The 16,155-nt window shown below is 32.7% G+C and overlaps 1 protein-coding gene across 1 annotated transcript; it reads right to left on the bottom strand.

The window, feature by feature from the left end:
• Positions 1-11,206: 11,206 nt before the first annotated feature.
• Positions 11,207-14,870, bottom strand: LOC107449486 (astacin-like metalloprotease toxin 4). Its single transcript, XM_087162107.1, is given in 3 exon segments — positions 11,207-11,415; positions 14,215-14,390; positions 14,710-14,870. Coding segments are annotated over 3 exon segments (546 nt in total).
• Positions 14,871-16,155: the final 1,285 nt, after the last annotated feature.

Genomic DNA, 16,155 nt, shown 5'->3' with positions numbered 1-16,155 from the left:
TCTCTCCCAAAACCCTCCCCACCAAGGGTTTTGTTGCATTTTGTGCAGCGAGCAGTGTCTTTACGAGGACAATTTGTCCTTCCGTGTCCTCTATTAGAGTCTTTTAGCTTTTGTATACGAGTGTCATAGTCAGTTATGGTTTCGCATTTCTGAGCCCAATGACCAGAAGTTTCACAAAAGGGGCAATAAGGGGTATAATTCTTTTTCTTGTGTACAGAAGTGGACTTAGTATTCACGTTAAGAGCAGTAGTTGGAGTAAACGGTTTAATAACATCACCTTTTATTTTTGACGCAGTTAATGCTCCTTGTACTTCTTGTGATAAGAACTCCATCATTTTCGTTATGTTTCCTTCAGCCAATTTTTATCTTTGGGCATGAATGACTGGTCAACTGTTTACAAGTGTCGTCTGGAAGCGCTCGTAGTAATTTTGGAGCTAATACACGACCGTAACTGTCAATGTCCTCACCAAGTTCACGTAAGGCCTGCAATCTTCTATTACATTCAATGTAGGTTTCATTTAGGGCTGTTGCCGATGAGTTGCGTACTGGTATTAGATTTTCCAGAAATCTAACACCAGTACGCAACTCATCGGCATATACTTGGATAATCGCCGAAATGTGCTTGGATAATTCCATTTTCGCTCCAATATCTATCCCTTAGGAGCCTTTTAGTGGTTTCATATGTGGTAGCAACAATACTGATACGATCAACTAAATGTCTTGGTTCGTCTTGCAAATAACCTCTTAAGAACACATGTTTGTCAATAGTTGAAAGGTTTGGATTGTAGTCTACAGAAGACAGGAATTGTTGCCTAAAACTTTGCCAATTTTCAATTTCACCTCCAAATAGTTCTAACTTAATCGTCGATAGTTTAATTGTGTACTTTGAGCTAACAGGTGTTATCTGACCAGCAAGTGATGGATTAGAAACCGAATTAGTTGCCAAATCGACATTTTCAATGCCCTAATTAAGATTATAGCTGGCGTTAAAAGTTGGCGATAATTTATTTTGGATATTTCTTCGGGCTTTAAAAATTACGCATTCGGCACTTTCTGTATAAGTTTCACATAGGATAATGTCATGTTCGTATTCGTCATCCGTAAAAAGAGCATGGATTTCATTATCAACGGTTTTCATTTCATTTAAGATGGTTGTTAAACGACTTACCGCATGTTCCACATCTTCATTCGAAGTAACGTCTGTCATGTTGTTAATCTCAGTTGCAAAACGAGATATGTTACTTCGAATAGTTTTTCGTTTTTGCTTCAATTGCGACACTTGTTTTTCTTTCGTCGCCATTTTTCTTCTGTGGAGATCGAAGTTCGCAATAGTAAAAGTTTCGTAAATAACTTGCCAGTATTTTTGACGTAGTTCCAAGTCGCTGATTCGTATGAGTATTGATGTCAATTCGCGTAAACGTAATTAAATCACATTTTCGATATATTTTGAAAGCACACCATCTACCTTTATTTACTAACGACTATGACACAAAAGTGTTGCCATGCAGAGACAACTAAGTTAATTTATTTAATCTCGAACCGACGTCCAACAGTGTGTAATACTCTAATTTAAGTGTTCTTGGCTGGTGTGATTATCGAGTGGTAACGAAATTTAAGTAACTAGTAGGCTGCGCCCCCTGCTCGCTAACGCTCGCCAAACACCGAAAATTACTACGGAATCTTATATGGTTTGCTTCGCAAACCAAGCTCGCTTCGCTCGCTACTAACTTAGGTACATTGCAAATGCACAAAATTCTAAGAATTCAGAACAATCATTCAAATCCATATAAAAACTTTTTTCTAAATAAAAATTACATCTTTTTAGTGAATACTAAGTCATTAAAATAAATTTGAATTCAAATAAATGACACGTAATTCGTTAAACCTATTAGAAATGTGCTATGGTATAAAATCTTAATGCGTAACAGCTCGACTGAGACTCATTTTTCAATGAGTAACTAATAACAATAATAAACAAATAAATTCGTGATATAAATCAAAAATCGTCAAATAAATTCGTACTATATAAATTCGTGTAAAAAAGTGCTTTCGACAAAATACTAAAATAGAGATCTATCGACAAAGACTACTCACTTCTGCCTAGCTTAATAGTATGAGATTGCCGCAGCTGACAGGGTGAATTTCGGAAGAGATCACATTTGGTGAGAATGCTCTCTCTGGTTATTTCAGTTACCGTTTTTAAAAGCGCTATATGTTGAGCCACCTCACTGGATTTGGCATGTGACATTTTTAGCGGAAATCATTGGTCGATTTTCTAGCGTTGCCATTTGGGGAGTTGTAACGAGGCTCTTTTTTTGTCGCCGTGAAAGAGAAATATATAGAGAGATTTTTAGTTGGGTATTTTTTATTGAAAATAATCTTTCCATCACTATATATCGAAAATTCAAAATATCATAGAAGCTGCGTTCAATGCGTCATTGTTATTTTTTTATATTAATGTTGACCAAATACTAGACTACATGTCTATCAATGTCTTTATCTGGTCTTATTGAGTCATGTCAGATGCCAACTGCTCCGGAAGCCCCATATTAGTTTAAATATTACTAAAATAACTAGAAACTAAAATTTGCAAAAATTATACTAATTTTGCTAACTTTTTAAACGGTACAGCATACTACAAAACAAAGTGGGGAATTATATAAGGGTCAGAATTAATAAGAAATAGTGGTGGAAAAGTTGAATTTATTACACCAAGAATCACACATTAATAAACTACCACTCGAAAATATTCATCTGCTGCCCGATGGAGCAAGCGAAATCAATAATGATAAATACCCCGCTCATACGATCAGCGACGACGAATAGTCAGTCACTATCATTGAGCTTAGATACGGATGTCACCTACATCCAAGAATCATAATATGAGATTAGAAATAAAATATTTATAATAATTTATAATCACAAGAACTGGTGAAAAAGGTTTATTTAAAATTAGATTTCAATTAACCATTCATAAATGATTTAGGCCTATGTAAAATATTTGTACGAGATACCTACATACACCATCAGACTATGAGATAGGTAAAACACAGCAAGAAAGTTCCTTACATCGGAACTATAATCCATATAAAAGAAAATAGTGAATATCATACACGTCTGACTTATTTACTTCACTCCCGAACGAGTAACGCCTACATTACAAGAAAAGATCATAAAATATACTTGAAGCAGAGAATAAACGGTTAATAAAACCCGACATACCAAGTTAGTAGAAACTTATTCTTCGTAATTAACAATAATACAATTAAAAGACCGTAATTAACAATAATAATTGCGAAATATATTTCTCATTTGTGAGAGACTTTCTTAATTGGAAAGGTTAAATAGAATATGCGTGCTCCTAAGGTGTGCAGAAATTAAGTGGAAAAAGCGGATTTTATTTATTTATTTTAAATTTTGCTTTTGAAACTCTAAGAAGATTTTTGTACATTGATCTGGGGAAGAAAAATAGCCTAGCATTGGCAATTTCCAGGTAGTGGCCCGCAAAAAAAAAAAACGAAAAATAGAATAAAGGGACGAAAATAAACATTGCAGAAAAGGAGCTACTTGAGGGATACAACTATTAGCAACCTTCGAACAATCCTTTATATTTCTTTTAAAGAAACAATTTGAAAGTTTAAAATCCATTTGGTGCCTTGGAAACTATAGTTGGCGTGACAGATTGCGATACGCAGAGATGTAACAGATATGTGTCTAATAAGGTAAAAAAATGGTTGAAACGTTATTTATTTGTATTAATTTATCATCTTTTTAACTATGCATTCGTATCCGCCAAATATATTCTCTACGTTATAATACTTGCAACACAAAGCAAGTATATCACCGATATCAACAGAAATATTGTTTATCATCCCTTCATCATCGACTACTTCCAAAATTAAAAACTTGCTCTCAATATCGACGAAACTCAGGCGGTGCTATTCAGCAGAAAAAGGAGCTACAAGAGGGATATTATAATTGATAACAACTTATCATTCAAATGTGAAATGAAGGCTACGTAGTTGGATGTCATTATGGATAATACCATGACATTCAAATATCATTTTAAAAACATTAAAAATAAATCCATCGTTGCAAAATGTGCACTTTATCCTATTCTAAAAAAGAACCTCCCCCCCTCAGCACTAATAACAGAATTCTAGTTTTTAAAATGCTTCTCACCCCCTTATTAACATACGCAGCGCCCGAATTAGGAAGGGCAGCAAAGACAAATCTTAAACCCTTACAAAGTTGGGTTTATATTATATAACAAAACCTGCACAAATTTTCCCTGGCATTTTAGGAGCAAAAATATGCATAATGACACTTGTGCGCATAGCCTTCCTTATGGTCTTCCTCCAACTACGACCCAGATGACCCTAATAGCAGGAGGTGGCCAAAGACCTTCCTCCATTACTATAAAAAATCTTTAAGAGATCGTTTGAGTTGTACTGCTGATTTTTCTTTCCCCCAGACTGGTTCCTCATCTCCTCTATCACCATTTCCCTTTTCCAACTGGTTGGGTTAGCTCCACCATTCACGGAATTACTGCGGCTTATTTTGAATCAATTTACTAATACAACTACTAACATTGCTAATTATATATATATATATATATATATATATATATATATATATATATATATATATATATATATATATATATATATATATATATATATATATATATATATATATATATATATATATATATATATATATACATATATATATATATATATATATATATATATATATATATATATATATATATATATATATATATATATATATATATATATATTCCTACACAGACTAATGACTTCATTTGCCTGGTTTGTGTTTTTACATGTCTGAATTCTTTCTAATTTATGCTATCCTTTCTATCTTCTTTTTTACTCATTATTATTTAACTACCTAACATTAAGTTTACAAACCCAAATAATTTTAACATCTATGGCCTTTGATTCAGTTGGTAATCATGTTATTTACGGAGGAGAAATTTTTGCCAGGTACTCCCGTGCACCTATTACTGGTTTCAGCAATGCCGTTATATTATCATTCTCGTTTCACACTACTTGGTTTTAAGTTGTTTTATAACAGAGCTCAGCGTAACGATGTCTACACACCGATTTGCCCGAGGGAGGAAGATTTTCTGAAACCCACCGATGAAACCCACTAGGGGAAGAGATTCCTAAAGAAATTACTTGAAAGATTCAACGTAGAATTCCCGATCAGTTTCAGAAGCAAACAAAGCCTCAGGGTTTTACCCTCAGAATATCTCCTAGTACTGAAAAACAGACGCCTACTGAAGTTATGCAGGAAACGAAAACAACACCGGTTGAACCTACAATAGTTATTGATAGGCTCATTCTCAACACCATCTCTGAAACAGTTGCACATCATGATACGCCATCAGAAAGTCTCAGAAAGAAGGAGAAACAGAAAAAGAATCATGTCAACCTGGCGACACAAAATGACTCTGAATAAGAGCCAGAAAGCGGAACCCTTCGCCGGAGAAAAAGATATTACCCACACCATCGACGGGAACAGATATATATTAACCGAAAGAGCAAAGAGCCACTTCTGAAGTTCGGACAACACACCAGAACCTATCTACTATTCCTGAGCAGAAGTTCTACATTCCATTGGTAGAAAATTTAAAAGTATTCATACGAGGAACTTGTGCTGAATTTGATATTCCTGGTCTCGAAAAAGAACCAGGCCAAATGCTGTGCTTTCTGAAATAGTTTTAATAAAGTGGCAGCAAATTATATAGTAAAATTCGTTAGAGACGGACAGTTTCGCCTACTTTTTATTAGAGTAAGCAGTAGATGCAGAGATGCCAACTGCTCCGGAGACGCCAAAATAATTAAAATAACGGTAAGTAACTCAAAGTAAATTTTGCAATTATTTGACTATATTTGCTAGCTTTTTAAATGGTACAGCATGACATTAGTACTTAAACGTGGTGAATTATATAAGCCTACGCATTATTTAGAAATAGTGGTGGATAAAAATCTACTAAATTGAATTTATTAAACCAAGAATTACAATTGATAAACTACCACTTTAAAATATATATTTGCTGTCCGGAGCAAGTTGGCATCTCTGTAGATGCTTTAAATTTGTATTTTATATCATACATATAATTTTTGATATTTAGTGGAGAAAAAATTACCTAAAAGAAAAAATACTAAACTAAAAGTAACTTGAATTTCGCTACCACTAAAAAATACCATTTTACTAAGCGGAGCAAGTTTGCATCTCTGTAGAAGATGCAGACTTGCTCCAGACAGATTTAGAACTTCGCCCAACGTCCAATCAGAATTGAACAAATGGGGAACACGCGTGGCCAGGAATACAAGCTCCTCCTCCTCCTGCGTGCCAACAATATATTTGAAAATTTATTCTAGTGGTACCTATTTTTCGTTTATGTTAAAATGTATTATTGCTTTTCAAATATGGGGTGCAATTGCACTAACAAACAAGATAGAAAACTGCACGACATCACCAAAAATCTCGTGCTGACCATCTATGCTACTATTGACCTCACATTTTATCATGTTCACCATGGTTTCAATCTAGATATACTTGATATCATGATAACTAACAGTAATTCTCCACTTGCTCTACAGGTCATTGATGATCCATGCAGTGATCATTTACCAATTCTAATTACGACCTGCATCCCTAGATGAGAATAAGCTCACCCGAAAGAAAGTAGACTGGTGATTATATCACAATATTCTAACTAGATCTCTCCCTGAATCTACAAGCATTAATATCGTTTCTGATATCAATAATGCCATCATATCTCTAAACAACCAGCTGACTGAGCCGCAAACCAGGTCACCTCAGAAAGAGTACTCAACCTAAATAATTTTTAAATACCCAGGTATACATTAAAAATAAAATCAGATATGAGAATTAATTACTTAATTTATTTAAATGCACTCTCAATCGAATTTATAAGACAGAGTATAACAATCTTATTAAAGAAATTAAAATGCTTTGTAAAGATTTCCGAAATGAACTATGGAATGATAAAGTGGCCAACCTCAACAAGGAAGATAATTCGCTCTGGAATATGGCTAGGACCTTGAGAATGCCTGTCTTGGTCAAACTACCATTAAAGAATAATAATCAAACTGTTTATACAAATAACGATAAAGCAAAGGTGATTTCTAATGTAATGCAAGAGCAATTTTTACTAAATAATATTTCTTGCCCAATCAATGATAAGTATGTTAGCTAAATCTAGGATAACATCTTAAATTCCATCAATACCAGTGATGAGAAAATAATCAACATTATTAAGAAACTAAAAAACTGAAAGGCCCCTGGCCACGATTCAATCACAAATGAGATGCTAAAAAATGCACCTCCCAGCATTATACCCCTGCCTAATAATATTTTCAACGCACGTTTAAGTCTCTGTTACTTTCCGGATATTTGAAAGACCTCTGATGTAATATTATTCCCTAAACCAGGTAAATGTGCTTCTGACCCAAAAAAATTTCTGTCAATTAGTTTACTCCCTAGTACCTCCAAAATATTTGAAAATTTTATACTCTAAGCGAACGATACAGCTATTGTGACAAAATCAATGTAAGAATGGGTCTAATGATGGATGTGTAGGATCATAATTTTGATTTGAGGGATAGCTTACTTTTACTGTTTAGGTAGCAACTAATTGCTCCTCGTGCAGCTTTTTTTTTTGTTAAGGAATTTAGTAATATGAGAATTCCGATTTAATAGAGAATCTAAGGGGAGTCCTATGTATTAAACGTTCTTAACCCAAGGGATAGGCTCATTAAATATTTTCAGACTAGGGGTAAAAATATTAAGTCTTTTCTTTTCTTAAAAAATTCCTGCGAAGGGTTTATAGGCATTCGTTTTGATTTTCCAATCAACGAGCCAAAACACCAAATCATCCGAGCAATTTTAAAGATAATTTGTGATTTTCTAGAGTTTTTCTGAGTGGGCTAGAATAGCAGTATCATCTGCACAACACGCAATTCGTGACCCTTGGGGTCGGGGGATGTATTTAATGTATAGACGAAATAAAAGGGGGAAATAAGATTACCTTGTGAGACACCGGCCCAGATAGTTTTTGGGATTATCAACTTTCGTGCGGAAATATATAAATATAGTAGTAATAGTAGCTCATTTCACGTCACACTAGAACTGCACAATGGGCTGTTAGCGACTGTCTGGGAAACATCCCTGAGGATGATCCGAAAACATGCCATCACAATTTTGATCCTCTGCCGAGGGGATGGCACCCCCGCATCGGTAGCCCAACAACCTGCATGCGAAGTCGAGCACTTTACGATAGCACAGTTTAACGAGGACCCATACCGCACACCCTCTGTCTCTACACAGACTGATCCAAGTGGTCACACACCCGCACACTGACCGCAGCCAGTGATGCTTGACTTCTGTGATCTGCTGATCTTAACGATCAGTCCACTGCGGGACGTATAAATATAAATAAAAGAGTTAATAATATGAATAAATTGGGCCGAAAAGCCAAGTTGCATGTGCTTGTAAAGGAGGGCAGAGTGATATTCGAATGCTTTCGATACGTCCAAACAGACATCTCCAACGGTTTCTCTTTTCTAAAACTTTCATGAATTGATTTAATTACCCGTAACAACTGATGGACCTTGCTGTGTTTAGCTCGGTATCCAAACTGCTCAGGATGAGGACATTATTGTCCTAACAAAACGTTTAGGAGGACAAATTCGTAAATTTCAGATATTCAGAACCGTAAAGAAATCAGTCCATAACTCGATGCCTCTGCAAGGCTCTGATCTGATTTTGGAATAGGAATTATTAATGCAGTCTTCCAAATATTTGGAAAATATGATCGCTCCATCATAAAATTATTACTGAAAGTAATAAATAGTATTTATTTAAGGGGAAAACTTTGATCAGGCAATTAAAATGTTAACTATACCAGGTTTTTTTTCTTGTGTTCAATTTTTGCATAAATTCCTAAATTTCAGTAACCTGTACTTCTGCTTCATAGGGGTTTACAAGCTTGTCTTTGACTGCAGCTTTTAAAAATAGCTGTGTTTTCATTACCAAGAAAGTTATGCGGCTTAAATTGCTCATGGAGCGAATTAGCAATAGCTTCCGCTTTCTCATTAGAGAGTAAAACATTATCTGTGAGACTATAAGGGTGGAGGGGCATTCTTTGATAGAATCGATGTTTCGTCTTAAGGGCCTTCCAAAATGCAGTATGATCATCAGTTAAGGTTTCACAAATATCATTCCAGGATTTTTCTTGAAATTCTTTTATGTCCGATTTGCTCTCATTTGGGAGTCCACGTATTGTCCTTAAATTATTTAGATCTCGAGTTTTTTGCCAAATTTAACGCACATAGTTTTGTTTTCTATTTTATTAATAATATCTGGGGGTAGGTTTTTGAGAGAATTTGGGAGTAGATTATTATTTGAAGTATTACTTTCTAGTGTTATTAATAATTTTGTTTATTTCATTAACGGAATTTTTAGCATCATCCAACGTTTTGAAATTTGTTAGGGATTGTCATTCAACACGCTCGAGAATTTCGTCCAGTCAGTGTTGAGCTGACCCGGAGTGTTGAAGTTGAGCATAACTGTATCTAAGGTTAAAATTACTGGATAGTTGTCAGAACTTAGTGGGTTAGCAGCGATAATCTGAGTATTATAGAGAATATATTTGAATGACGCAATGTCCAAGGTTGATCTCACTAGGCACACTAATATTTATATAGATTTGGCAACGAAACCCCGGAATTTCGACACGATTCTAGAATATTCTTGTATTATTCCTATAGCTTTAAAACTTTAATTTTCATTATGCACTATTTTTGTGCAAAAATGGTAGCAAAATATAGCCATGTCTGGACAAATGTCTCAAAACCAAGTCTATATTTAGGAATAATTAGATGTTATTTTTCTCTCTAAATTACGATAGATTTACGTAGTTTCCCTGTGGTTTTTTTTAATTAAACTATTTATCTGATATATTTAGTCTCATAACAAAAGAATATTCGCAAAGATATTCTCACATTTACAAATTCGCAACAATAATATACGCGTGTCACTCTGAAATTTTTGAGATACAACTAGGTTTATAAAGTAAAACTTACAAAATTTTAAGTGTGTTCAAAATAGTCTCCTCCAGCATCAGTGCACTTTTGTAGTCGAATTTTCCACAGATTAAATTCCTCAAGCTATTCATTTCTTGAAATGGATGAAACAAATGCATTTATAGCCACATCAATCTCTTCATCTGAATGAAAACGACGTTTTTGGTGCTCATTCAGATTTTAAAGAACCCAACGGCAAATTACTTTTTTCATATGTAATTCTTCATGAATAATTTTTGTGTATGGCTGCGGATCCAATGTTAAGTTCCTTCTGTATGATTTGGTAGGCACAGCGATTATCATCCTTTAACATTTTTCGTATGGCAGACACATTATCCGGGATTGCTGTCGACGGTGGCCTTCTTCATCCTGAAGAGAATTCCGACCTTTGCTAAATTCTTTAAACCATCTGAATACAGTAGCACGAGCTGGAGATTCATCACAGCTAATTGCAACCGTTGAACGCATTCTTCTTAACTTAATCCTGCTTTGAAATCGCAGAAAAACATAGCACGAAAATGTTCTCGCGTCAACTCTATTTTCTCTTCTGCTTAAAATTTATTCTACGCTAAACAAGTTGAAGTAAGTCAGTAAAAAAATAGTGTTCTGTGTAAAAATACTTTGTATTTATTTTGAAATTAAACCGTTATTTTTCATTTTGTAAATTCTCGTCTGCGCGTATCTCAAAAATTTCAGAGCAAACCTCGTATGTGATTGCATAGTGTATAAATGAATGTTACAGACAGTGAATGCCAGTTAAAATTAACCATGACTGGTTATACGAAACTGGGTATAGATTCAAATACCCAGTGCAGGTACCCGGTACTGTATATTGAAATTCGTCAACCGTGGTCGGGTAATAAGCAGACAATGAAAGTCTGGTTGGTAAGAGCTGCTTACCCGGTTGGTAAGAGCTGCTTACCCGGTTGGTAAGAGCTGCTTACCCGGTACATCTCTAGTAGCGATTAATTAACTGCAATTAAGAAAAAAAATTGAAGAAAATTAGAAATCTCGAATAAAAGCAGCATAGAAATAATGAAACATTATATTCTTATCATTTATTAATAAGAGTTACAATTGTACATTTTGTTTACTCTTTCAATATCATTTTTGGTCATTCCTGGCTTTTTGAATGGGTGAAGTAATTTCTGTCCATTTCTGGCCACCATCGAGAAGGCTTTGTTATCGTAAATCATGATGGAGTCGTAATCAAATGTATTGTACAAGATATTCGCATGCCGGCTAAGCTTTCGGAAGTTCTTTTGATGACCTAGATTATAACAAATTATGTATTTGAACTGAAACATAATAAATACTTACAATTTCATGCGTTAGCTACGTGGTAAACATATATGGCAGTACTTTTACTTTCGTTACTTGTACCGCCGGTACAAGTAAAAAGTACGTACTTTTACTTGTACTTCGTTACTTTTTAAATTTAGTACTTTTACTTGTACTTTCGTTACTTTTTTTGGGAAAAAGTACAAGTATTTGTAACGGAAATGTCGAATGAAATCGTTACTTTTTTCTAAAACTCGGTAAGCTTTCTAAAAAAAATTTTAAAAAAATGCTGTCAAAATGCAATTATTTTGCAAAATGAATAAAAATATTGATTAAGAAGTTATTTTCATTCATTTTCGAGTTTTATGCATTTGTTTAATACATTTTAAACAAAAATTGTTGGATTTTGTTATTACGTTTTTCAATTTTCTTTTTGATCTCACTAATAATACATTTTTGTCTTAATACATTTTTTACTAAATACATTTTTACCTAGTACATTTTTTCCTAAAATTATGTTTATGCCCGACCTTGTCGAACAACGCCCAGTCAAATCTCTAAGAACTTCGGAACTATTTGTGCTACTGAAAACTATTTTACTATTTTAACTCTTGAAAACTCGAAGGTATTAGTTTAGCCGCTGATACTAAAATTCGTTTACAAATTCTAATCATTCCGTTTGGCAGAAATGTTCGGAAAATGATTTTCTCGCATGACTTCAGCATTAGCCATTGTTACAAATAAAACTGTAGACTGTTCTGTTTCAACTTATACTGCACATTTAATTATTTTTTACCAGCTCAAAGATCACAAAGCTATCTGAAACCCCATGTTTGCTTTGTTTATTTTTGTGCTTTTAAAACGCGTTTCTATAGAGTAAAAGAATTTTAAATCAATGGTAATTTAAATAAATAAAAATAATTAACTGAAAATTAAAATCAATAGATAAAATTTCTTTTTCGTGCAAATCCATAACAAGTTTGATATTAAAATTATATTTGATTTTAAAATTATATTATACGATTTTTTCATAAAATTATATTATAACATTCCTCCGAATTTGAAAGTAAATTAATGTCCATAACTTTCAAAATTAAAAATAATTAAATAAATAAAACCAATTTTGCAAAAACATTGAAGAACATAAGAATATTATTCAATAAAATTTTAGGTTACTTTGAATTTTCGATTTCCTAGAAATGTACTTTTAAATCGTTACTTTTTTTTGTTTAGTACTTGTACTTTTACTTGTACTTTTTACTCGTTACTTTTTAAAATAAGAACTTTTTACTTCTTACTCGTTACTTTTTTTAAAAATACCTGTACTTTTACTCGTTACTTTTTAAAAGTAACGTTGCCATATATGGTGGTAAATAACTTCGGATTTTCCACTACAGTATTAATCCTTAATAATTCCACTTTTATTTTAAAAGTAAATAGTTTGTACTTTGATAAATTTTCGTTAACAATAAAACCTGTATTTTTTTTTCAATGTTTGAATCATCGAGAATTTGAAATACCAATTAAAGAAAAATATAAATTAAATAACATAAAATATAAAGTTAGTTGATAAGAATAGAATATCTCACTAAATTTCAAATGTATTTGCAGCATTCGTATACAGATGGCGCCGCTGTTTTCTGTTGCATTTTAAGCCAATTCAACTGAAATTTTGGCAGAAATATCTATAAATTTTGTACCTGATTATACTACATACTGTTATTAATTTTAAAACAACTTCGTAAACAGATGGCGCTGTGGGCAACTGCTAACAGCACCATGTTGATACACTGATGCTAACAGCACCAAGTTGATGATGACAAGTTTTAAAACTTGTAAAAAAGAAATTTTTTGATTTCCAAAGAAAAGCATGGATAACCTGAAAATGTATCACTTAACATTTTTCTATATCACTTTATTAATATCGTCGGTTATTTTTAGAGCCACTGGTTCGAAATAATCAAAAAATTCAATGATACAAACAATAGTTTCGATCCTGTAAAAAAATGCGCTACATTTTTTTGTGAACAAGTACATTTCGCAATAAACTTGCACGTATGCACATTTGCACTGGAACACTATTAGAATTGTGCGCTTGGCAGTATGCATATTTGCACCCCATGATCAGTAAACACATTTTTTTGCATTCCCACTAAATTAACATGCAGTTTTCTCACTAGTGTCACAGTATATAACTTTAAAACAGGCTTACCATTAGGCTTATCAATAGGCTTAAACTAGGCCTATCATTGACGTTATCTAAAAGTAAAAAATCTATTTTAATTTTTAGAAAGGGACGAATACTAGACCCATTTCTAAAAGTACTTTCGCAATAATTATGTATTCTGCACTTTTCAATGGTTTGTCCTCATGCTTGATCCAAGGATTACCTTGTCTTCTGGGTTTGAGTTAAAAATTAAAAGTCGATGCAGTTGAACATCGATAGTTGCAAACTCGGAATTAGGTCGGCCGTTAAACTCCGGTTATATGGTAACAAAATAAAGTAAAATTAGTTACGTTAAAACCTAAGGCAGAAACATTTTTCATACGTTAAACATACCCATATTGAGAAATCGTTTATATTATTCATCAATAAACCTCTGAAAATATCACTTACATGAGTCATAATAAACTCTTCAACTATTTCAGTAACACCAGCAAATAATTTTGATATTTGCATACTGTTTTTGCAGATATCCCAGTTACACATATCCAAGAACAAGTTTATTATTAAACAGCTAATCCTTTTTTTTTTTTTTTAAAAAAAGAAAACAAAATATTTACTTACTTTCTTTAACGTTCTCGAGATAAATGGTCAAGTACTCATCTCTGTCTGATCTGCTTTGCTCATGGTAGAAGCCAAGGGCGTGTCCCAACTCATGGACTATTGTACCGAAGTTGTGACACCCGTAACCAAGTGATAATTTCTGCTGACCGTTAATTTTCCCCACAAAAGAAGAACACCTGTGGTGACAGAATTTATATATATGTATAAGAATAACACCTGTGGTGACGTAAGCGAAATAAATTATGCTTGAAGCATTGAACTCATTTTAATTTATTTTAATTATATATATATATATATATATATATATATATATATATATATATATATATATATATATATATATATATATATATATATATATATATATATATATATATATATATATATATATATATATATATATATATATATATATATATATATACATATATATATATATATATATATATATATATAGGGAGGGAGAGAGCGAGAGAGATAAACATTTTGACTTACCCTTTCCCTAAATAGAGTATGATATAGTTCCTTTTGTCTGTTCATGGAACAAAACGAACACAGGTGCTATTATGGTAATTATTCATAGCTTTCATGATTAAGAAATCATTACTACCTTCATAAATATAAAACAATTTAATAAACCACTGTTTATGTAGCATTGTAACATTCACTTCAAAAATGGAGAAAAAAATGGAGAAAAAAAGAACAACTTGAAGAAGCAAGAAAACGAAGAAACCAAAGCTAAGAACAATAAAAACATTAAATACATTAAAGAAAAAACACTAATTATAACAGAATTGATTCTCAATAAAAATTATAAGTCATATACTCGCCCATCGAAATACACTTTTACTGCTGCATAAAATACGTTTTTTTCCCTCAGCAAAAATGAAACAGCATTTTTTTATGTAAATATAGCGTAACATTGTTGAAGCATATATTTACGCATTTATCACTTTCAAGTATAAAACCATTTTCATTTGTAAAAGAAAAAAACATTTTTATAAATTATTCAATTTTAAGTACTAACTACAGTTTTAAAAGTGTAAAATGTAAATTATGGTGTTTCTTATAGCCTGTATTTAACCTTTTACTTACTATTTATAGTACCAAGCATGCTGGGAACTAAACACTGAGGGTTCCGCGTTCGGCTGACCACCTGACCGGAACATCTGCTCCTACACTCCAGAGCCCAAGGTCAAGAAAACTGAGTTGGACCCACAGTAGGCATTGGCCCTCCATGGGCTGTCATGTATTATTGTACCTATACAATATAATAGTACTGTGAAAAATTTCCTGAAGAAAATGGTTAAATAGCAATTTATTTTAGATATATTTTACCAAATTAAACCAAAACAAACAAATAACTAGAAACTGTCAAAAATCATTTATCTACTGTTTTCAGTTAATGCTATTACATTACCAGAAATTTATCCACACCCACTAGGCCTAAAGCCAACGAGTATCGATTCCTCTAAAGCTGTAAGTCAAGCTATATCATAAAGATGATGATTTCCTTTTCTTATTTTCCATCATCGGATGCCTAACCCTACAACAGTTACCAAATAATCTTATAGCAATTAGTGTATGGCACAGAAGCTGAATTTACGGAGTGAATTTGTAGCACCATGTTTATAAATACAAATTTGTATGCGACGTCAACTCAGTCAGACAAAGATTTTTTATTGAAAAAATTCAGATTAATCAAGAAACATGTAACTAAATTCACTATATGATCTTAAAAACTATATATAAAGACTTTATTTTGTTTAAATTTAATACTGAAGAAATAGAATAAATCCTTATACAATTAGGCCTGTAATCAAGTAACAGAAAAAGAAATTCTTCATTTTTTGCTCTAGGAAGATTTTTTTTTCTATATCAGATACAAGCTTAGAAATGTTTTAAAAAGGAGTGTCAGCAGTTTTTCAGCATTAGTTTGTT

Source organism: Parasteatoda tepidariorum, chromosome 4 (genome assembly GCF_982258835.1).
Source record: "Parasteatoda tepidariorum strain Cologne lab strain chromosome 4, Ptep-v5.0, whole genome shotgun sequence".
Lineage (NCBI taxonomy): Eukaryota > Metazoa > Arthropoda > Arachnida > Araneae > Theridiidae > Parasteatoda > Parasteatoda tepidariorum.
Note: the sequence above shows the minus strand (reverse complement) of the source record. Positions and strands in the feature narration are given on the sequence as shown.